The sequence below is a fragment of the Bos taurus genome, chromosome 1 (assembly GCF_002263795.3).
Source record: "Bos taurus isolate L1 Dominette 01449 registration number 42190680 breed Hereford chromosome 1, ARS-UCD2.0, whole genome shotgun sequence".
Classification (NCBI taxonomy): domain Eukaryota; kingdom Metazoa; phylum Chordata; class Mammalia; order Artiodactyla; family Bovidae; genus Bos; species Bos taurus.
The window spans coordinates 15366895-15392441 of NC_037328.1; the positions used below are offsets into that span (position 1 = coordinate 15366895).

The 25547-nt window shown below is 35.6% G+C and overlaps 1 protein-coding gene across 2 annotated transcripts in view; it reads right to left on the minus strand.

Moving 5' to 3' along the window:
- The window catches only part of NCAM2 (neural cell adhesion molecule 2), a 564637-nt gene that overhangs the window by 48025 nt on the left and 491065 nt on the right, over positions 1-25547 (minus strand). For both annotated transcript variants that reach the window (XM_002684635.7, XM_024993808.2), the window contains exons 13-15: positions 23142-23261; positions 18344-18465; positions 1556-1736 (exon numbers count right to left, since the gene is read on the minus strand). In XM_002684635.7, the coding sequence (XP_002684681.3) occupies positions 1556-1736; positions 18344-18465; positions 23142-23261 (423 nt within the window). The remainder of the gene's footprint in view (positions 1-1555; positions 1737-18343; positions 18466-23141; positions 23262-25547) is intronic.

Below are 25547 nucleotides of genomic sequence, written 5' to 3' on the forward strand. Positions count from 1 at the left end.
AAGATTCTGACTCAGATTAAGAATCATATTTTTATCATGGTCTGATATCTTCAAAGAGGATAATTTCTACAAATGCAATTCCTTTTAACTCTAGAAGCAGTTATTGATGTTTAAACTCACAGAAACAACAAACTTGATAGTTCATTCAACCATTCTTCTTATTTAGGTGTATCATCTTAAAGGACATGGAATTTGTCATATGATTTAGAGCAGCTCTGATCTTGAACAAATACTTTAACTTCTCACAACTATATCTATAAAATGAGGATAGCTCTTACTTGCTCAACTCAGATTCAGGAATAAAATAAGGTCATAAATGCAAAAGTACTTTATAAATTATAAAAAGTGCCACTATAATATAAGATATCCAGCTATCCATATTATTTCTAGATACTTCCAACTTCCTAATTTCAAGTTATAATTGGAAATACTTATTAATTATGTAATACAAAGCTATGATATAAATTAATTTTAAACCAAGCAATAGTAGTTACTTTTTAATAGATTATTGCATAAATCTGCTTTCAATTGAAAAATGACATAACAAAGCCATACCAATGAATCTAATATTAATTTGAAATTACAAGAGGATTAAATAACATGACTAAACTGACAAATTTTATGTTTTCCAGTCTCAAAAATATGCAGCAATACTGATACTCAACTATAATATGACTTAAATAAGTCATGTTTATGAATATACAGTTATGATATCTCATTGATATATAAAATATATGTGTACATATACATGTATGTATAGAATTTACCATTAAATATTAAATATAATATGTGAAAGAACAATTAATATTAAAATATGACCAATATGACAACTCATTGACAGAGTTAACTAACTGAGTCAGGACAAATTCTTGCATATCCACCTTCATGGCATGTATCTGAAAAAAAAATTTGATATACCTTCTACAGATTTTGATAACATCACTAGCATAAAATGATGTAAGCACTATTAACTATTAAAAGTAGTCACCAGTGTGCTGAGACTGCCAGTGATGAGTTTTGAATGTTTTGACCTTCTTTGTAACTCTATTCACTGTTCTTTCTAAGGGGTATCTGTGGTTGTTTCTGCCTCGTTGTGTGATAGAGTTTATCTTTTCAAACACAACTTGCTTGGTCAGGCATGAATGGGCTCATCATTATCTTTGGCCATATTTCATAAGTGGAGGACTGGGCCCCATGTGTTTGGCAGAGAAGTTTTCTCCTTTGTAAAAGCTTTTTCTGGGCTCAAAGAATATTTTTCATGTTGATTTTCAACAGTTTCTTTTATCCTCTAACCTCCCCTTCTGCTCATTCTCTCTCTCTACCACTTCAACCACTAAAGTCTAAAATTTTCAAAGTGCATTTACAAATGAACCAATCTTTTGGCAACAGCAATTGAGAAATCATGATTAAGACATGTAAATAACCATGACTAAAACCTAGAATGTTACCTCCTGCTATAAAATTATGCTTTCAATATCAAGAAAAAAATCCAGAAGTGTTATAAAAGATACTATCGTATTTCTTTTTAGCCAGTGAAAGCACATGGTTTGCTTACCTTTAATAATGTTGGGCTTAGGCGGCATGCTGAATTCATAGACTGTTGGTTCTGAATATCCCAATCTATTGGCAGCTGTAATTTGAACTTCATATCCCATTGTCCACTGTAGATGCTCCAAAATAATGTGGTCTTTATTTCCCTGCACTTTTTTCTCTAGCCACTGATCTTCTTTATCTTTCTGCAAAGTCAATACAAACATATTTTGTAAATACCCATGCACTAAAGTTGTGATCTTTAAAAAAAAATTTATCTTGAAATGGAGTGAGTGAGTTTATTAAAATCAAAAAAGGATATTTCCTCTTTCACTGGGATAAATTAAACTATATATAGATGAAGTTATTTCTAAGGTTTTTCTCCACTAAATATTTAATGCTTTTTAAATTTGCTGAAAAGTGATGATTCATAACTAATACTTGACAATTCAAATGATAATTCACCTCCATTAAGAGTTTTTAAAATTTCACATATAATAATTGCTATTTATTCACTTTGTTGATTATTAATAATTTTGTAAATAGGGACTATAAAATATTATATATAGAAAAAGCTTAGTATGTCCATTAAAATAGTTACCAGAGACTATTGTCTGGGGCACGTGGGAGGAGGTGTGTTAAAAATAAAGTCTGTATTTTTTAAATAGATTAAAATTTTAACCATAATTTTTAATACTATGTTTCAGACTTATAATGAAACAACATGTGACAAAAATTATTACCTTTAAATAGGTTATTAGAATAAGAAAATAAAAAGTAATATCCTATTCTTGAACATTCTACACTTAAATCCTGAATCTTTTTCTAAAATAAATATTTTGGAAAACATGATATTTGAATTACCATTTATTTGAAAAAAATACTATGACTACAGTCATCAATAATTGAAATAATATATGGATTAAGCTATCTTTAACAATGCAAACATTCGGTCGTGCAGTGTGTTTACAATCTGAACACAGGTTAAGTGTTGAAACAGTAATCTCTCTGCTACTGTCCCTCAACTCTATTACAGAAAAAGGGTAGCAGCTGCCTCTGTTACTTTCTTGAGGAAGCAATGAGGAACACTGAGTAATTATGCATTCCAGGGCATTAAGAATCATTACCACTTAACAAGTAGTTAATTAGCATTAAAGAGAAAGTAGTTCTACAATGTGAGTGTCCCTCTGTTGTTTGGACTCTTTGCAACTCATGGCCTGAAGTCTGTCAGGCTCCTCTTTCCATGGTATTTTCCAAGCAAGAAAGTGGAGTGGGTGGCCATTTCCTTCTCCAGGGCATCTTCTCAACCCAGGGATAGAACTGACATCTCTTGCATCTCCTGCATTGGCAGGCAGGTTCTTTACCACTAGCACCACCTGGGAAGCCCTGTTTCTATAATAGCTATACAGAGCAGAAATGATATTTTCTGAAATCACATATCTAATCACATATCTAATAATCCATTCCTGCAACTGAAAATCTCAATTTACCAGAATTGTAATTATAAATATACTGTAACCTGGCCATAGTGATAGATAGATATATAGACAGAGCAACAGATCCATTGATTGGTCCTTTTTTAACCTCAGAGCTCAATCTAGTATTACTTAATTTTGAGCCAACATTTTAGAATACTTACTTGACTAGAAAAAATAATAACATTTTCTACATTTATGGTGAAAATTGAGGATTTATTATCTAAAATCAAATTGTGGAAGTTAAATTCACTATTGCATTAAATTGACAGTATCAATAATACAAATATGAAGTATCCTTCAAAAGGAGATAAGACTTCATTACAGCTTTGGTACCATTCTAAGATTCTCTTTTCTTTATAATTATTTTTGGTTCTGCAGAACTTTTATTATAAAGGAAATCAACTGGTCTCTTTTATTGTTTCATCTAAAACTGGAGGTATTACTCACCTCCCCACAGTGAGGCCCAGGACTTTGGACAGGCACTTAGAATTATCATATAAACAAGGGGTATGTTCCTTTGCTTTTAAGACTTATAAATCAATTTATTAGACTAGGCTGATGTCCGTGTTATAAAGTGTGTTGGAAAAGCCACTGGAAAACAACAATTTGGACCAGGAAACTTTGCAACTCATCTAAGCCACTAAATGACTAGTAAATTTAAGGAAGGATCCTAGGTGTGTTTTTTAAGTGTTTGGGACAACTGTATCACTTAGCCATGATTATCCCAACATCTGCTTTCTTCATCATTTGTCAATTATTCAGTCTTTAGTATGGTGGTGAGACTGTTCTAGAAATATGAACACAATAGTTAGCAAGAATGTACAACACTTATTTCAGAGTTTACAAACCAGCACAGAAAGAGGACATGAAGTCTGAAAAACAAGAAGGTGTTTTGTGAGTATATATTAATAACAGGAAGGATTAAGACAGTCTAGGAACCCGGAAGGTTTTCTCAAGGGAGGTAATGTCAAATTAATAGGAAATAAGAAATTCCAGTTCCATTTTTCTTTTCATTCTTCCTCACTGAGTTAATGAAGATGTGATTCCTTCACAGAAGTTTTAAATTGCCAAAATAGTCAAAATGATTGAAAACCTCAGAAAGATGCAGAACCACTGGGAGATGCAAAAAAGTAGCCACTTTATGTTTATTGTTATAGGTATTGACAAAAAAAAAAAAGGTACAGAAATCTCCACTTAAAAGTAATTTTAGATCATATATGATACATGACTTATAAACACAAACATACATACACAGCACATAAAATACATATAAAATATTTGATACATTATAAATTGTATGTATACACAATTCAGAGAGGACAAGGTGAGAAATAGGAAGACTGAAGAATTAGATAAGGATAAAGGCTGAGCACCGAAGAATTGATGCTTTTGAACTTTGGTGTTGGAGAAGACACTTGAGAATCCCTTGGACTGCAAGGAGATCCAACGAGTCCATTCTGAATTAGATCAGCCCTGGGATTTCTTTGGAAGGAATGATGTTGAAGCTGAAACTCCAGTACTTTGGCCACCTCATGTGAAGAGTTGACTCACTGGAAAAGACTCTGATGCTGGGAGGGATTGGAGGCAGGAGGAGAAGGGGACGACAGAGGATGAGATGGCTGGATGGCATCACTGACTCGATGGATGTGAGTCTGAGTGAACTCCGGGAGTTGGTGATGGACAGGGAGGCCTGGCGTGCTGTGATTCATGGGGTCACGAAGAGTTGGACATGACTGAGCGACTGAACTGAACTGAAAGGTTACACAGAGCAGTAGAAAGTAGCCCTGGTGGGCATCCCCTTACCCAATTATTCAGTATAAATTCTATTTAACTATGAAATACTGGTGAAAGTGAGTATTTGTGTGGAAATTTGGAGTTGAATTTTGTTTTGGATTTGAATGGAGATGTAGGAGAAAGAGCCAGAAAATAAGCCAGCAGCTGATATCTGGATTACCCCAAGATACAATTCATTATTCAGAAGGATGAATAGGCTTCATGTCCTTTAGGTAATCTTCCAAAAATATTTCTGAGAATTGAGCATTTGAAGTGAAACTTCCAGATTAGTCCAAGACAGGCTGATAGACTTTTAAATCACCAATCACTTAACTCTCAATTGTTGAGGCTCTTAATATGATGAATTAAAAGCCCTTCCATCATTTTAGATAGTTGGACTGATGGCCTAAAGGAACCAAAAGGAGCTCTAATATTTTCCCTAATTTAAATCAATTTCATTTTCCATTCACCATTAGACAAGGAGGTTTTTTAATCCCTTAATTGTTATTCCTAGGGAATACGGAAAAAATAAAGTGGGTGTTACCAAATACTCCCCTAGGCATCAAAATCTCATTTATGCATTTGTAGAGTGCCTGATTTAAGAATTTAAATGCCTAGGGAACAATTTAAGATAATCTAGTTGCAAACGTTCCCCTAGGTAATTTAATGTGATGATTTGCTGAAGAGAGCTATTATTAATAAGCCAATTAAAAGTTGAAGGGCAGCTACTAAAAAAAAAAAAAGTGGTCATTTACTTTGATATAGCTTCTCTTAAGCAATCCTTTTTGTTAAAATATAGGCAGCAGAGCCATATGACAGTTAAGGGGACACTTTAAAAGTTATTCTAAAATCATAATATCAGTAAATAGATATCAGTTGTAACTTCTCCCTTTTCATTTTCTAATTTTATTGATTTGGTCCTCTCCCCTCTCCCCCTTTTTTTTTGGATGAGTATGACCAAAGATTTATTAATTTCATTTATCTTCTCAAGGAACTGGCTTTTAGTTTCATTGGTCTTGGTTATTGTTTTCTTATCTCTATTTCATTTATTTCTGCAATGACCCTTATGATTTCTTTCCTTCTACTAAGTTTGGGTTTGTTTATTCTACTTTCTCTAATTACTTCAGGAGTAAGGTTAGGTTGCTTAATTGAGAGATTTCTTTTTTCCTAAGGTAAGATTGTGTTGCAATAAACTTCCCTCTTAGAACCACTTTTGCTGTGTCAAATAAATTTTAGATACCCAACTGATTGCAGAGTTTCAAAGAACAGCAAGGAGAGATAACAAAGCCTTCTTAGTGAATGATGCAAAGAAACAAAGGAAAACAATAAGAATGGGAAAGACTTGAATCTCTTTAAGAAAAATAGAAATACCAAGGGAATATTTCATGTGAAGATGGGAAAAATAAAGAACAGAAACAGCAAGGACCTAACAGAGGAGGAAGAGATTAAGGAGTGGTGGCAAGGATATACAGAACTATACAAAAAAAGTATTAATAACTCAGATAACCACAATGGTGTGGTCACTCACCTACAGCCAGACATCCTGGCATGTGAAGTCAAGTGGGCCTTAGGAAGCATTACTATGGACAAAGTTAATGTAGGTAAAGGAATACCAGCTGAGCTATTTCAAATCCTAAAAGATGATGATGGTAAAGTGGTGTACTCAAACTACCAGCAAATATGGAAATCTCAGCAATGGCCAAAGGATTGGAAAAAGTCAGTTTTCATTCTAATTCCAAAGAAGGGCAGTCAAAGAACATTCAAACTACTGCACAACTGTACTCATTACACATGCTAACAAGGTATGCTCAAAATCCCTCAAGCTAGGCTTCAACAGTATGTGAATCAAAGAGGGGTTCAGGATGGGGAACATGTGTACACCAGTGCCAGATTCATGATGATGTATGGCAAAACCAATACAATATTGTAAAGTAATTAGCCTCCAATTAAAATAAATGAATTTATTAAAAAAAAAAAACCAAAAAAACAACTTCCAGATGTATAAGCTGGATTTAGAAAAGGGAGAGGAACTAGAGATCAAATTGCCAACATCATTTGGATCACAGAAAAAGCAAGGGAATTCCAGAAAAACACCTACTTATGCTTCATTGACATGCTAAAGCCTTTGACTCTGTGGATCACATAAACTGTGGACATTTTTAAAAAGATGGGAATACCAGACCACCTAACCTGCCTCCTGACAAACCTGTATGCAGGTCAAGAAGCAACAGTTAGAACTGGACATGGAAAAACAGACTGGTTCCCAACAGAAGAAGGAGTACATCAAGGCTGTATATTGTTATCCTGTTTATTTAAATTCTATGCAGAGTGCATCATGCAAAATGCTGGGAAGGATGACTCACAAGCTGGAATCAAGATTGCTGGGAGAAATATCAATAACCTCAGATAGGCAGATGATACCATCCTTATGGCAGAAAGTGAAGAACTAAAGAGCTTCTTGATGAGAGTGAAAGAGGAGACTGAAAAAGTTGGCTTAAAGGTCAACATTCAGAAAACTAAGATCATGGCATCCAGTCCCATCACTTCATGGCAAATAGTTGCGGAAACAGTGGAAACAATGGCTGACTATTTTTCTGGGCTCCAAAATCACTGCAGATGGTGACTGCAGTCATGAAATTAAAAGACGTTTACTCCTTGAAAGGAAAGTTATGACCAAGCTAGACAGCATATTAAAAAGCAGAGACATCACTTTGTTAACAAAGGTTCATCTAGTGAAGGCTATTGGTTTTTCCAGTAGTCATGTATGGATGTGAGAGTTGGACTATAAAAAAAGCTGAGCGTCGAAAGATTGATGCTTTTGACATGTGGTGTTGGAGAAGACTCTTGAGAGTCCCTTGGACTGCAAGGAGATCAAATCAGTCCATCCTAAAAGAAATCAATCCTGGGTGTTCATTGGAAGGACTGATGTTGAAGCTGAAACTCCAGTACTTTGGCCACCTGATGTGAAGAGCTGACTCTTTTGAAAAGACCCTGATGCTGGGAAAGATTGAGGGCAGGATGAGAAGGGGATGACAGAGGATGAGATGGTTGGAAGGCATCACCGACTCAGTGGACATGAGTTTTGGTAAACTCTGGGAGTTGGTGATGGACAGGGAGGCTTGGCGTGCTGCGCTTCATGGGGTCACAAAGAGTCGGACATAACTGAGAACTGAACTGAACTGATGGTTTTCCAGCAGTCACGAACAGATGTGAGGGTTGGATTATAAAGAATGCTGAATGTTGAAGAATTGATGTTTTTGAATTGTGATGCTGGAGAAGACTCTTGAGAGTACCTTGGACTGCAAGGAGATCAAACCAGTCAATCCTAAAAGAAATCAACCCTGAATATTCACTGGAAGAAATGATGCCAACGCTGAAGCTCCAATATTTTGGCCACCTGATGCAAAGAGTTGACTCACTGGAAAACAAACTGATGGTGGGAAAGATTGAGGGCAAGAGGAGAAAGGGATGACAAATGATGGTATGATTGGATGGCATCACTGATTCAATGGACATGAGTTTGAGCAAACTCTGGGAGATGGTGAAGAACAGAAAAACCTGGTGTGCTGCAGTCCATGGTGTTTCAAAGAATGGGACACCACTTAGCGACTGAATAACAACACAGATTTTGTGTAGTTCTGTTTCATTGTCACTTCTTTCTAATTTTTTTTTATTTATTTCTTATTTGTTACAAGGAAGCATCACCTCACACTGGTCAGAATGGCCATCATTAAAAAAAAACAAAAAAACTACAAACAATGAATGCCTGAGAGGGTGTGGAGAAAAGAGAGCTCACCTATACTATCAGTAGGAATGTAAATTGGTAAAGCCAATTAGGAGAACAGTACAAAGATCCTTAAAAAACTAAAATACAGCTACCCTATCATCCATCAATCCCCCTTCTGGGCATATCTCAGAAGAAACACATACTTTGAAAAGATATATGCACCTTAAAGTTCACCACAGCACTATTCAAAATATCCAGGACATAGAAGCAACCTAAACGTCCATCAACAGAGAATAAAGATTTGTGTGTGTGCTCACTCTCTCAGTTGTGTCTGTCTGTTTCCTACCCCAGGGACTGTAGCCTGCCAGGCTCCTCTTTCCATGCAATTTCCCAGGCAAGAATACGGAAGTGAGTTGCCATTTCCTATTCCAGAGGATCTTCCCTACCTAGGGACTGAACCCACATGTCTTGTGTATCCTGCATTGGCAGATGGATTCTTTATCACTGTGCCACCTGGAAAGCCCAAATATGTGGTAGATATACACAGTGGAATATCACTCAGCCATAAAAAAGAATGAATTAACGTCACTGCAGTAACATGGATGGACCTAGAGATCATCATTCTGAGTGAATAGTTCAGAGAGAAAAAGAGGCATCTCCTATGATATTGCTTATATATGGAATCCAAAAGATAGTACAAATGAATCTATTTAAGAAACAGTAAGTCACTGATGTAGAAAACAAACTTATGGTTATGAGGGCCATAAAGGAGGAGAGAGGGATAAATTGGGAGATGGGATTGACATACAGGTACTACTACATACAAAATATATAATAAGAACCTACTGTAGAGCACAGGGAACTCTACTCAATTCTCTGTAAAAATATTAGTATTTAAGGAAAGATTTGCCATAATCTGTATAGAGAGGAGATTGAAGGAGAGATAGAGAGGGTCTTGGCTTTATTATTTATGAACTTGACTTGTTATTCCTTGACTGTTTTTATTCATAATGAAAAATCTACTAAGTTTCTTTCCAAAGTCTCAGAATATATACGGTCAATATCATCTTAAATAAAAGCTGAATAATTATGAAAGGGAAGGCCAACAGACGAGGTGAGCTTCTGCTAACGATTAATGTTAAATCCCTGTGATTCCAATGTGTTTCAATTTAAGATTTTGTGTTCACGTGCAAGGCACCTTGTAACTCCTGGACTTCCTGGTACTTGTATGACTTTACAGAAGGCTGAAAATTCTCTGAAGCTCTGCTTGGTACTCTGAATATGAGCAGTGATTTAGCAATCTGGATAATGTATACACACACACACACACACACATATTTCATCGTGACTGGGAAAGATGAAAGATTTAGAAGTTTTTAGGAGAGTTTCAGGATCTAACCCCCTTTAAGTATTATTATAGCTGATTTAAACTGCCTTTCTTTCAGGTACTAAAGCTTGGTGAACTTTTGTAAATTGGACTTTATGTATTTCTACTCTCCATCATCCAGGTATGTCTTGAGTAAAAAATAAGTTCTAATTTTTCCTATTCATCATCTTCTGTGTGCTCACATTCCATGAAAATTCACACAGTGAAAGTTTTTTACCCGTATATTTAGTATTTCTTGTACTTATTAATCTAGATACAGGATCATTTATAATAGCATAACACAGACCAACTTATTCATTGAGTTGTCAATGGACTTATTCATTCAGACAATTAGTCTATTTGATGCTATCACTACAAGGGTGATTACAAATCATTATTTTCACTAGCAGCAAAGAAAAAAATACCCCAAAAAGTTTAGGACTTTTTTGGAGAGAAATATCAATAACCTCAGATATGCAGATGACACTACCCTTATGGCAGAAAGTGAAGAGGAACTAAAAAGCCTCTTGATGAAAGTAAAAGAAGAGAGTGAATAAGTTGGCTGAAAGCTCAACATTCACAAAACTAAGATCATGGCATCTGGTCCCATCACTTCATGGCAAATAGATGGGGAAACAGTGTCAGACTTTATTTTTCTGGGATCAAAAATCACTGCAGATGGTGATTGCAGCCATGAAATTAAAAGACACTGACTCCTTGGAAGGAAAGTTATGATCAACCTAGATAGCATATTCAAAAGCAGAGACATTACTTTGCCAACAAAGGTCCGTCTAGTCAAGGCTATGGTTTTTCCAGTGGTCATGTATGGATGTGAGAGTTGGACTGTGAAAAAAGCTGAATGCCAAAGAATTGATGCTTTTGAACTGTGGCATTGGAGAAGACTCTTGAGAGTCCCTTGGACTGCAAGGAGATCCAACCAGTCTATTCTAAAGGAGATCAGTCCTGGGTGTTCATTGGAAGGACTGATGCTAAAGTTGAAACTCCAATACTTTGGCCACCTCATGCGAAGAGTTGACTCATTGGAGAAGACTGATGCTGGGAGGGATTGGGGGCAGGAGGAGAAGGGGATGACAGAGGATGAGATGGCTGAATGGCATCACTGATTCCATGGACATGAGTTTGAGTAAACTCCAGGAGTTGGTGATGGGCAGGGAGGCCTAGCGTGCTGCGATTCATGGGGTTGCAAAGAGTCGGACACGACTCTGCGACTGAACTGGAACTGGAACTGGAATGTCCATAGCTATTCAGTGGTTGAAAATATTTCAAAACATAACTGGATGGCTTTAAATAAATGTCAGTATGCACACCTAAATATAATTAAACCTACAAATTAGTTACTAGCAAATTATTTACAATTGATTATAAAATAAGTTCTCTCAACAATAAAATCTCAATGCTACTTACTATTATTATTTTAATATAAATTTATTTATTTTAATCAGAGGTTAATTACTTTACAATATTGTATTGGTTTTGCCATACATCAACATAAATCCGCTACGGGTGTATACATGTTCCCCATCCTGAACCCCCCTCCCTCCTCTATTTATTATTTAATAGTTTTTTTAAAATTATCTTTTTTTTCCTCTATGGCCATTGAGATTCTTAGTCAAGCTTAAGAAGGTCAATTATGACCTAGAAACATATACTAGAGCAGTGTTGCTAGTCCCTAAAGTATATTTTCAAAATTGATGTTATTTTATGAATTTTATATAGCCCTTCTTAGATCAGGCAATTTTTTTTAATTTACAAAAATTAAGTGATAGGATCTGATACCTATCATCCAGTGACAAAAGTGAAAAACTGATGAAAGCATATAAAAAACTTATTAAATTATGTAGAGTTTAATTGAGACTACAATATGAAGTAGGTAAAAATATTCTGTACATGAAATGACTACTTTAATTTTTCTATACACATTATGATATTAATGTTTGTCTTCATTTTCCAAATACATTGTTTAATCTCACTGTCTTATTAGAGATGTTAATTTTCACAAAGGGTCCGTGGAAATATCTAATTCTGTTTTTATTACCCTAGTTCTGGTCTCATAAATTCTGTCTTCCAACCTAGTCTTCTGCATTGCAGGCAGACTCTTTACCATCTGAACCACCAGGGAAGCCTCCTCTATCTACTAGAGGACAATATATAATGTTTCTTGATTCATTATCTATAGGAAGTTAAACATTCTCTATATTACAATATTATTGGTCTTCGTTTTCCAGTTAAAGGCAGGTGTAAATCCTCAGATATGACGTCTGCTATAAGTCAACACTCACATAAGGTATGTACTATATGCATTTTGTTGTTCCTAGATTATAAAACATATAGTCCTGTGCACAGGAGAGTTGAAAGATAGGGTCAAAGAAGCAGTCAAGTAAAAATCATAAGCATGTTTCTTACTTTCTGAATTTACCGATTTAATTTCCCTATAGGCTGTCCAATTAAAAAATCCATCGCATATAGCTAAATAAAATTTCAAGTTGTTCAACTGCTCTTTACTCCACTGTGTAATTCATTCATTTTGAGGAACTAATATTAATAGATGAAATGGCTTGGAATCATACAAAGGAAAGAGATAATTAAGCTATTTTTGAAATAGTTATTATTTCAATACAAGTGCAAATGTCAAGGCAAATACTGCTACATGTTTAGCGACCTAATTTTGAACATGTAAGTTTTTAACATGAAAAGTGACCTATTGAGAAAGAAAATATGCAGAAAATTATTTTTTCCCAAGATGGGATACTGTTTAACCACATGAATATAACTTTATACTGAATTTTGGAATTTTCAATTGGACCTGCAGAGTATGATTGTATGCAGGAGAAGGAGGGAAAGAAAAACTTAGGGATATGGAGATTATATTAGTGTTTTGGAGTACAAGGCATGTGTGCGTGGTCAGTCACTACTCAGTCCTATCTGACTCTTTGCAGCCCCATGGACTGTAGCTCACCAGGCTCCTCTGTCCATGGAATTCTCCAGGCAAGAATACTGGAGTGGATTGCCATTTCCTTCTCCAGGGTATCTTCTCAGCCCAGGGATCAAAACTTCACATCTCTCGTGTTTCTTTCATTGGCAGGCAGATTCTTTACCTCTGCATCACCTGGGAAACCCATACAAGGCATACCACTAAATGATTTGGTAAAGATGAAGTGAGTCAGAATGGCTGTATTTGGAGGCAGAGTAGATAGGTAAGCTGAGTTAAGATGGGAGAGTGATTGAGGAGACAATTTAATCTCCGCAGGCATATTTAAACTCAGCCCTTACTGTCACAAAATTGTTTCTGACTATAGACTCATGCTTTGTTCCCATTGATACTCATGACTAAGCCATTCAAATTCTGTAAGTTTCAGTTTGTCCATTTAAAACTGTCAGAAAATGTCTTTTATATATGATTATATATTTTTCTGCCTTTTTTTTTTTTTTGGCCTAAAAGTTAGCAATAACTTCCTTGTAATACAGAGGGTGTGAGGAATTACCTTTACAAATCTTACCATAGAAGCCCAATTTCCTTAATAAAGCAGTGTTCTCTGCCAGAACACCTGTAGGCTTTAGTGTAGTAACCCAGTAATCGATTATTAGTCAATTATTGCTTTGTTAAAATTATGCTAACAATCATTTCAATTATGATCTTTAAAAAAGAGATCTATGAATTTTGGTATTTATAAACAGCTGGATAGTGAAAATTAAGAGTAAGTATATGGTGATGAAATGTATGGCCAGGAGAAATGAGATGGAATTGAGGAAGAACTAAAACTTTCTTTTATTGTCAAAGTAAACTTATATACTGAGTAAACAGGCAAAAGCAGGGCATTGCTAATACTAGGTTGGTTGGGGATAGGTGGGGGAACAAATGTAAAATAATGGAAGCTAGAGATTTACTGAAAGAAAAAACAAAACAAAACAAAATCTGTGCTGGTTCAAATCTTAATCTGAGTCACATCAACTGTGTGTAAAGGTAAAATACCCTGATGACTGCTGTAAATTTGAATCTCTAAAAATTTTCTAGTCTTATTATACTTAATACTATACTTACTTATGTCCATGTATGTTTCGCATATAACTTCTCACAAAACTAATTCTAATCTTCATTAAGGAAAGGACAATACATTTTGGCAGCATTTTAAATGGCAATTTATGTTTTCAAATATATACATATATTTCCATTTGAATGTCTATTTCCATTTTGTGAATCTTATTGACTCTAAACAGATATAGTAATACTCTAATGAACATTTTTGGTTTCAACTACTTGCAATAGAGTAAGTGGGGTTGGGAGATGCAACACATACTGTAATGGGTGGTTGAGTTCTGGATGGCCCACTATCAGGCACCCAAAGTGCCAACAGTGTGTCTTTTTAGATATATAGGATTCACAACAGACAGTACTGCTATAGACTAAATTATGTATACCCCTTCATATTAATATGTTAAAGTTCTAACCTCCCACGTGATTCTATTAGGAGATGTAGCCTTTACAGAGGTAATTAAGGAGTTGACTCATTGGAAAAGACTCTGATGCTGGGAGGGATTGGGGGCAGGAGGAAAAGGGGATGACAGAGGATGAGATGGCTGGACGGCATCACCGACTTGATGGATGTGAGTCTGAGTGAACTCCGGGAGTTGGTGATGGACAGGGAGGCCTGGCATGCTGCAATTCATGGGGTCACAAAGAATCGGACACGACTGAGCGACTGAACTCAACTGAACTGAAGCTTACATGAGGTCCTTAGGATGGAGATCTAATCCAAAAGGACTTCTATTTTCATAAAAAGAGGAAGAAATATTTTCATAAAAAGAGGAAAAGATGTGTGCGCACAGAAAATAAGGCCATGTGAAGACACAACAAGTAGGTAGTCATCTACAAGCCAAGCAGATAGGCCTCAGAATAAACAAATCTGCTGACACCTTGATCTTGGACTTCCAGATTCCGTAACTGTGAGAAAACACATTTGTGTTGCTAAAGCCACTTGGTCTGTATTATTTTGTTATGGTAGCCCTAGAAGATTAATACAGCCTTTATAATGAGAAAGATAATTAACAGTATGTTGACGATGCCAATGTTTAGCCGACCCACCTCCCAGATATAATACTTTTCACTTAGTGATGGTCATGAGCCATATTCTATCTGCTGCTGCTGCTAAGTCGCTTCAGTCATGTCCGACTCTGTGCAACCCCATAGACGGCAGCCCACCAGGATTCTCCAGGCAAGAACACTGGAGTGGGTTGCCATTTCCTTCTCCAATGCATGAAAGTGAAAAGTGGAAGTGAAGTCGAGTGGTCGTGTACGACTCTTCACGACCCCATGGACTGCAGCCTACCAGGCTGCTCCATCCATGGGATTTTCCAAGCAAGAGTACTGGAGTGCTGTGCCATTGCCTTCTCCGATATTCTATCTAATGAGACATAATTCTAATTCTGCTTGATGTAGCTTTTGAAAACTGTGTAGAGTCTGCTGGAAAAACAAATTCATCTTAAACATCTTGTTGCTCCTTTTCATCCTTTAGCTCTCTTCATGTTCTAAATGGAGATGTGCGGGCAACATCTTAGTACACAATATAATCTATATGAAGACAAAAGCCAGCATGCTAAGGATGAAAGAACATAAGGAAAAGCAATTTGCATGTTTGACTGTATAGGTGAACAAAATCATAGCATTCCAAAAATATACATGCTATGTAATATAAAACCACTAACAGAGGAAGAAAAGATATAATCTGAAATCACATTGGTATCATCAGTCAGAATTAATGATTCTGTTTAAACTCAATAAAACATTTGTGCATTTTCTAATACCAACTCTTTAGATAGCCAAGCATAGCTTTTAGTTTTAGGTAGAAATTATACATACACAGAGTACTTTAAACATATTTTTACAACTTACTGAATTTCTGAGTTCACCATGGTATTTTACTGAGGTTATCTATAAGTTCTTACCATCCATCTGTATTTTGCATAATAAATTTTTCTGGGCACAAAGGTATGCTACAATCTGCGTTCAAGTTTTTTTATCCCAGTTTAATTCCACTAATTTCTTTCAAGCCTGTGGCCCTTACAGAGAGACTTTCACTTTCAAACAGTTTCCAGATGGCCAAGTAAGAATAACCAAAAAACTGGGTTTGACTAGAAAGATACCATCAGAATCAGAGAGAAACAAGTGAGCCATTCAGAGTTGTTTTGGAATGGGGGCATGGAGCCTCCATAGCAGATTAGCCATAAGACACACATAGCTGTTCATCATCCCCAGTATGAAACCTGCAACAAAGAGAGATCCTGGGAAGGGGATATCAATCAGAAATTTAAAAGGTTGAACTGAGGTCTAAACTTAAATATTGACATAAGCCACTCAAAATTAAACTCCCTTTTTTCCTACCCTTCAAAATTTAGATGTTTGAATTTGAAAGCAACAATATTATAACTTAGAAAATTGTGGATTTGTGGGAAAACAGTTAAAAATTCATCAACCTACTGCTCCTGCTGCTGCTAAGTCACTTCATTCGTGTCTGACTCTGTGCCACCCCATAGACGGCAGCCCACCAGGCCCCCCCGTCACTGGGATTCTCAAGGCAAGAACACTGGAGTGGGTACTATTAAGGAGCAACTGCACTGTTTTTTAAAATATAATGTACTTGGAAGGTAGTAATAAGTTCAGTAAACATAAACATGAAATTGAGACATTATGGTGCTAATCATAAACATTAGTAAGACAGAAGGTAGAAAAATTAAATTATAAATAATACAATCACTTAAATTTCCAAAGTATGCCTGATGTAGTGAAAAGGGGGAATAATTTTTCAACCTGTTTTGTAAGGGCACTATTACACTGACAACATAAAGCAAATACAAAGTGCCATCATGACAACTGGAAGCTAGATAAACTTTTAAATTTGGTGTAACACTTCAAAAATTACAAGAAATGAGTAGGTGATATGAATTTAAAAAGGTGTATATGAATTAAAAATGACAGTAGCACATGCATTTGAAAAGGAAATAGGCTTAAGGGAACTTATTAAACACACTAAAGTGAATTCTGAAAGGGTGAAAAGGAAAAAAATAAATAGAATTGATATGCTATAATGGGGATAACCATGTTGCTGTTTAGTCACTAAGTCATGTCTGACTTTTTGCGACCCCCATGAACTGTAGCCCACCAGGGTCCACTGTCCATGGGATTCTCCAGGCAAAAATACTGTAGTGGGTTGCCATTTCCTTCAGGGGATCTTCCCAATACAGGGACTGAATCTGCATCTCCTGCCTTAGAGAGATTCTTTACCACTGAGCCAAGGATAATAATAACCATTAGTAAATAAACTTTACATAATTTAATATAAAATTGTGTTCCGCCTTTTAACATATTCCACACTAAATACTCAGTGGTTCTTATGGTAAAGCTGTTAACAGAAATCACCTCTAGTGAACTTTGGTATTATTTTTCAGATAAAGTCCATCAGGTGACTTTTCCATCACTCTATAAAACAAGAGATCCTTCATTCCCTATATAGATGACAAGTCCCACGGAAGCTTTTAGTTGTTCAAAATCCCATATTAGCTAGTGCTAAGTAAACCTGAAGAAATCTATTCCCTCTTTCTCAAGTTAAATGTGGCCATTATTTGTTAAAAGAGTGATTTATTTTCTACAATCCATTTAAATAGTAATGTACTTTGAGTCAATAAAAATTTAATAATTCATAAAAATTAATTATGAAGTAATTTTGAGTTGTGAATCCTACTTAAAGTAACTAAAATTGAAAAGATAGCTTAGTTTGAAGTTATTAAAATCAAGTAGAATAGAAGGTGAAATATTCTGCTAGATTCAGAAAGAAAGGGAAAAATGATATCTCATTTCTGAAAAGTAGCTAAGTTTAGAAATCACAATATGAATACCATGGCAAGAAATGAACAACATGCGATTTAGAAATCACATGAACACCATGTTATTTCGATTATCTATGGTTGCTGCTGCTAAGTCACTCAGTCGTGTCTGACTCTGTGCAACCCCATAGACGGCAGCCCAGCAGGCTCCTCCGTCCCTGGGATTCTCCAGGCAAGAACACTGGAGTGGGTTGCCATTTCCTTCTCCAATGCATTAAAGTGAAAAGTCAAAGAGAAGTCGTTCAGTCGGGTCCGACTCTTAGCGATCTCATGGACTGTAGCCTACCAGGCTCCTCCATCCATGGGATTTTCCAGGCAAGAGTTCTGGAGTGGGGTGCCATTGCCTTCTATCTATGGTTAGGTTTTATGAAAACAAGCAAACATTCTATAATATATAATGATGAATTTCAGCAATGGAAAAATAGCATTTGAATTCCTATGAGAACTGTTTACATTGTTTAACAACAATGTATGTAATATGCATTTACTTCTGATGTATCTATGAATTAATGCAAATTTAATGCAATTAAATTTGAAAACACTGTGCACAATGATAATAAACAGGGTACTTACACTTCTATATTTCACGATGTATTCTAAAATAGGGGCTCCACCATCATCCTGTTTGGTGATACTCAGCTTAAAGCTCTTCCCACTGCTTGGCTGTCCATGTATGGATGGAGGACTCGGTTCACCTATATAAGCAACAGAGCATTCTTGATATTTGCACACACTTCATAGATGTAGAGATACTGCATTTTAATTAAAAAAATACAGTCATATAACAAAATGTATAACATCATCCTGTGTTTACCATTTTCTATTTGTCCTTTGTTGTGATATAACTTTTGGTCCTCTTTTTATCCATCCAAGGAACAGCAACATTCATAAATCGAGAAGTATCATGCCAAAATTGTGAAATCTCAGAATCATATATATAATTTATACTGATGGGCAAATGCTCTAAGAATAGAACTCATGGCATTATACAAGCCTTAAGCTTTATTTCTTGTATTGATAGCATGCTATCATTTAGTTTTCTAATATAAATTTAATTTATAAACGTGTAAAAATGTATTAATATAAACATATTAAGTCATCAAGCTATCTAAAATATATACCTACCAGAAATATAATAAATTAGCAATTTGTCATCTCCTTTAATGGATGTTTTTAAGCTAGATATAAATTTGAATAAATAAATTTTTATAGTATCCAAACTATACATGGGTTTCAAAATTTATACCTGTGGTAGATTCATGTTGATATATGGCAAAACCAATACAACATTGTAAAGTAAAAATAAAACAATAAATAAGTAAAAATAAAAAAATTGTCACTTAAAAAAAATTTCATTTTATGGTATACTGAATTGTATTATTTTTGTGGAAAAATTGATTTCTGAAACAGTTTTTGACTAGAACAACTTCACAGATCTACCAATAAATAAAAAAATAAACAAATATTTCAAAAATTAAAAAAATCTCACTTTATGAAAATATAACTTTGGTGTTATTCTTCACATGAAGATGGTCTTATAATAAATATAATATGTTTAATATGAACAGAGTTCAACAGAAGTGGAAGAGTATCAGCATTAGTGTGAAATATTATGAAATAAGATGATTAAATGCTGTTAACATACTATGTTTTCTGTATATAAATTTAAACTTCTGTAAAAAAAAAGTATAATAACATCTTAAAAGGATTCAATAAGAGAATATGAGAAAGACTAAATATGAAGAGTGGGGTTGCTTAGGATTATAAGTAGAGAAAGGATAGCTCTCTATTAAAATGAGGTTAAGTCATTCTAGGGTAATTTTAGTCAGGAGGTGGGGTTTTGAGTCAAGATCTATTTGCAGTGGTCCTGGTAAAAAAGAGGCACTGAAAAAGACTCTGCCATCAGGAATGGAGAATACACAACATATCTGACATTTTATGATAACCAACAGAAAAGACTTGGTCATAAATTAAGACGATTATTGCAGTCAATTTGACTGTACTACATAAGTATATAATAAGCAAAGCATTGCATAGATTGTCATACCAAACACTCTCTTCCAATAACACAAGAGAAGACTCTACAAATGGACATCACCAGATGGTCAATATCAAAATCAGTTTGATTATATTCTTTACAGCCAAAGACGGAGAAGCTCTATACAGTCAGCAAAAACAAGACCAGGAGCTGACTGTGGCTCAGATCATGAACTCCTTATTGCCAAATTCAGACTTAAATTGAAGAAAGTACGGAAAACCACTAGACCGTTCAGTTCAGTTCAGTTCAGTCACTCAGTCGTGTCCGACTCTTTGTGACCTCATAAATCGCAGCACGCCAGGCCTCCCTGTCCATCACCAACTCCCGGAGTTCACTCAGACTCATGTCCATCAAGTCAGTGATGCCATCCAGCCATCTCATCCTCTGTCGTCCCCTTCTCCTCCTGCCCCCTATCCCTCCCAGCATCAGAGGCTTTTCCAATGAGTCAACTCTTTGCATGAGGTGGCCAAAGTACTGGAGTTTCAGCTTTAGCATCATTCCTTCCAAAGAAATCCCAGGGCTGATCTCCTTCAGAATGGACTGGTTGGATCTCCTTGCAGACCACGGTACTCTCAAGAGTCTTCTCCAACACCACAGTTCAAAAGCATCAATTCTTCGGCACTCAGCTTTCTTCACAGTCCAACTCTCACATCCATACATGATTACTGGAAAAACCATAGCCTTGACTGGATGGACCATTCAGGTATGACCTAAATCAAATCCCTTACGATCATACAGTAGAAGTGACAAATAGATACAAGGGATTAGATCTAACAGATAGAGTGCTTGAAGAACTATGAACAGAGGTTTGTGACATTGTACAGGGGGCAAGGATCAAGACCATCCCCAAGAAAAATAAATGCAAAAAGGCAAAATGCTCGTCTGTGGCGATCTTACAAATAACTGAGAAAACAAGACAAGCAAAAGGCAAAGGAGAAAATAAAAGATATACCCATTTGAATGCAGAGTTCCAAAGAACAGCAAGGAGAGATAAGAAAGCCTTCTCCAGTGATCAATGCAAGAAATAGAGGAAAACGATAGGATGGGAAAGACAGAAATCTCTTCAAGAAAATTAGAGATATGAAGTGAACTTTTCATGCAAAGATGGGCATAATAAAGGACAGAAATGGTATAGACATAACAGAAGCAGAAGATATTAAGAAGAGGGAGCAAAAATACACAAAAGGACTATATAAAAAAGATCTTCATGACACAGATAACCATGATGGTGTGATCACTCACTTAGAGCCAGACATCCTGGAATGTGAAGTCAAGTGGGCCTTAGGAAACATGAATTCGAACAAAGCTAGTGGAGGTGATGGAATTCCAGTTGAACCATTTCAAATCCTAAAAGATGATGCTGTAAAAGTGCTGCACTTGATATGCCAGCAATTTTGGAAAACTCAGCAGTGGCCACAGGAATGGAAAAGGTCAGTTTTCATTCCAATCCCAAAGAAAGGCAAAGCCAAAGAATGTTCAAACTATCGCACAATTGCACTCATCTCACACACTAGCAAAGTAATGCTCAAAATTCTCCAAGCCAGGCTTCAACAGTATGTGGACCAGGAAATTCCAGATGTTCAAGCTGGATTTAGAAAAGGCAGAGGAACCAGAGATCAAATTGCCAACATCCGTTGGATCATCAAAAAAGTGACAGACTTCCACAAAAACATCTACTTATGCTTTATTTACTACACCAAGTCTGTGGACCATGTGGATCACAACAAGCTGTGGAAAATTCTAAAAGAGATGGGCATACCAGACCACCTAACCTGCCTCCTTTGAAATCTGTATACAGGTCAAGAAGCAAGAGTTAGTACTGGACATGGAACAACAGACTTGTTCTAAATTGAGAAAGGATTATGTCTAGACTGTATATTGTCACCCTGATTATTTAACTTATATGCAGGGTACATCATGAGAAATGCTGGACTGGATGAAGCACAAACTTGAATCAAGATTGCCAGGAGAAATAATAATAACCTCAAATATGCAGATGACACCACCCTCATGGCAGAAAATGAAGAAGAACTAAAGAGCCTCTGGATGAAAGTGAAAAAAGGAGAGTATAAAAGTTGGCTTAAAGCTCAACTTTCAGAAAACTAAGATCATGGCATCTGGTCCCAACACGTCATGGGGAAACAATGAAAACAGTGAGAGACCTTATTTTGGGGGTTCCAAAATCACTGAAGATGGTGACTGCAGCCATAAAATTAAAAGACACTTGTTCCTTGGAAGAAAAGCTATGACCAACCTAGATAGAATTTTAAAAAGCAGAGACATTACTTTGCCAGCAAAGGTCCATCTTGTCAAAGCTATGCTTTTTCCAGTAGTCATGTATGGATGTGAGAAGAATTGATGCTTTTGAACTGTGGTGTTGAAAAAGACTTTTGAGAGTCCCTTGGACTGCAAGGAGATCCAAGCAGTCCATCCTAAAGAAAATCAATCCTGAATATTCATTGGAAGGACTGATGCTGAAGCTGAAACGCCAACATTTTGGCCACCTGATGCGAAGAACTGATTCATTGATAAAGATCTTGATGCTGGGAAAGATTGAAGGCAGGAGGAGACAAGGATGACAAAGGATGAGATGGTTGGATGGCATCATCGCCTCAATGGACATGAGCTTGAGAAAGCTTGGGAGTTGGTGATGGACATGGAAGCCTGACGTACAGCAGTCCAAAGGGTCGCAAAGAGTCCGACACAACAGAGCAACTGAACTGAACTAGTGCATAGATTATATAATGGTGTTTGCTCTATCACACTCAATTTTCTCATATTTTTTAACAGTTTATTCAACATAAAGGAAATCTATACTATTTTAAATTTATCTAACTTTATGTAAATGCATTTTAACATTTCAAAACAGGATAGTAATGAGAAGGGGGCTTCAGCAGTTATTCTTCTGCAGTCACCATTGCAATGAATTAATTTAGTGGTACCTTTTTCTCACACTTAGGGTCTATGTAATCCATGGAATACAGGCAATGGTCATGCTTCAGCAAAATAGAACATTAAATTTGTTGCACAGATACTTTTCTACTCTCTCTTTGAATATAGTCTGAGCACTACAATCTAATTAATCAGACTGAAAAAGTAAGGCACTTTCCTGATGGGAACAAATTTACTCTATATTTTGCAGTGCACTTTTTTCCCCTTTCTTCAAACAGAGTTATTTTTTGTAAGTCTGAGATGCCACCATCTTCAGCAACCACTCCAACAAAGATATAATTCACTTTCTCAAAGTGTTGAAATGTCTCCCTGTATTTTAGTATCCCATTTAAGTTTGCAAGGAAGAGAATGACAACAGAGAGAAAAACACAGATTACTTACGGACTGGTAGTGTTTGGAAAATTTCTATTTTACTATAGTCTCCTTGTCCTTTTCCATTTACAGCTGCAACCCTGATTTCATAAGTTGTATTTGGTTCCAGGTTGCTCAAAACAACCATTGCTAAAAGAAAAAAAAAAAAACATATGCCTATGATTAATACATTTTAATAAGTAAAACAAATCAAACAATTATAAAGTTGAGTGGAACAGTATCACTGAATTAATCTTTCCATGAAATATCTGAAAAGCATAAGAGCTATACATAAGTGGCAAATTATTTGTGGGTAATTGTCTTCTTCATCTCTATTTTAACTTTTTACCCAGATGCAATAACTTTCAAAGAAGAAAATTAATAGTTCCTTTCATGATACTTACATTCACAAAGTAGAAAATGAAATATTTTTCTTTCATTTTTTCAATATTCAAGAATTAAAAGGATTTAAATAAAACATCTTTACTGAATGCATCTCAAATATTTTGTCTACTCTAATGAAAGCTAAGATGTGTATTTAATGATCTATATCTTGTACTTTCATGTTAGGATGTTTCAAATGATAATACACCCACTCCCAGCACACCTCATGTTATACCAGAAATCCGCAGAACAGAGGGATGCTGCATCATTCATAGTCCTGCATTGTAAATATTACTTGTGAATAAATCATTGAAACTAATACTCTCTTTGAACCTCAGACTGACTTGCTCCAACCTCTTATACATAAAACACAATAAAATATTCAATATCAATCAATCAATAAATAGATGAGTGCTATAGAATTTAGTGGAGATATGAAATTCAATATTTAGAAGTCTGATCTCCAGTATAAGGTTTTTGAGTCATGTCAAAGAAGTGTCACTCAGCCGATGGTTGTAAAAGTGGATCATTTGCTTGATAATCTCAAATCAAATCAAGTTATTTTAATGCTAGCTTGAAGCCTGTCAACTCTCATATTTCTCTCTGAATTTCTTCTTGAGTATTTACCATACCAGCCCTGGATACAACACAACACAAAGGAGAAGAAAGAATCCGAAAAAGTACAGGCATATACAATTTTATTAGAAATATTCTGTGGGTCATGACAGTCCTTTTAATTTGCTAGAAGGTTTTAAATACATTTGTAGATTTCAAAATTTTACATCTTTACAAATACCTTTGGTGGAACTAATACAATTCCATAGTTGCCTCTATCCTCACTGCTTTTGCTAAACAGAGTAAAAAGCTTTTGCTAAACAGAGTAAAAATTAAAAAGTAGACATGGAAATGCCTTGATGACCAATCAAAAGGAAGTTATATCTGGTTTACATAATAATCTAAAGTCAAATGTGCTCAGTCGCTCAGTCGTGTCTGACTCTTTGTGACCCCATGGACTGTAGACTGCCAGCCTCCTTTGTTCATGGGATTTTTCCATGGGATTTTCCTAGTAAGAATACAGGAGTGGGTTGCTATTTTCTCCTCCCAACTCAGGGCTTGTACCTGCATCTCCTGTGTCTCCTGCATTGCAGGTGGATTCTTTCCTGTTATGCCACTGGGAAAACCTCAAAGTCAAATGATCAATTCATAATAGAAAATATAATCAATTATAAAAGATTAAATCATAAGTAATCAGGCACCTATCTGTAAGACTATTGATTAACATGAACAATGACTGAAGATGAGACAAACTGAATAAAATCCCAATATAGTATATTAACCTGTTTCTGATAATTACATTATAATGTATATTCACTAGATAACATTTTTCATTTTATGTTGAATGAATATACTTAGAGAATTTGATACTTTTTGTCCTACCTTCTTTTCTCCAATATTATCATATATACCGGATAAATGTTAATGGCAAAATATGGTTCAGATATCAACCAGACAGATATTAATCCAGTATAGATGTTTCAAAATCATTCAAAAGAATACATTTTCCATAATGAAAATTTTATTTCTCATTTTCTCTACTGGGTAAGAAAACTGCACTTGCTTTAGAGAGCACACAGCCTTGTGAAAACCTTGGATGAAAACACACGGTATCAAAGTTAAAGGAGGCCAACTGAGAAAAACCGGATTAGCAGGGGAATCCAACTGATTAGAAGCTACAAGGATAAATCGGAAAGTCAGCCTTGAATTCAATTTCTTCCGACAGGTTTTTTTAGGAAACCCAAACACAGTTGGCTGGTGAGCTGGATTCAGAGAAATACCAGCCCAAGAAAAAGTATTCATTTGCAGTAGAGGAATGGTTAGTGGGAGATGAAACTGGTCATGGAGATAATGGAAAGGGAGAAGGACTCAAGCTAAGAGGCAGCTGAAATGCTTAGAACTTGGAATCCCATTGAGTTTAAGAGAGAATGCTTCTGCTCAAGATCTGCATAAGAAGGAATTTAAATGTTAAAAATTTATCATATTTTATCATTTAAT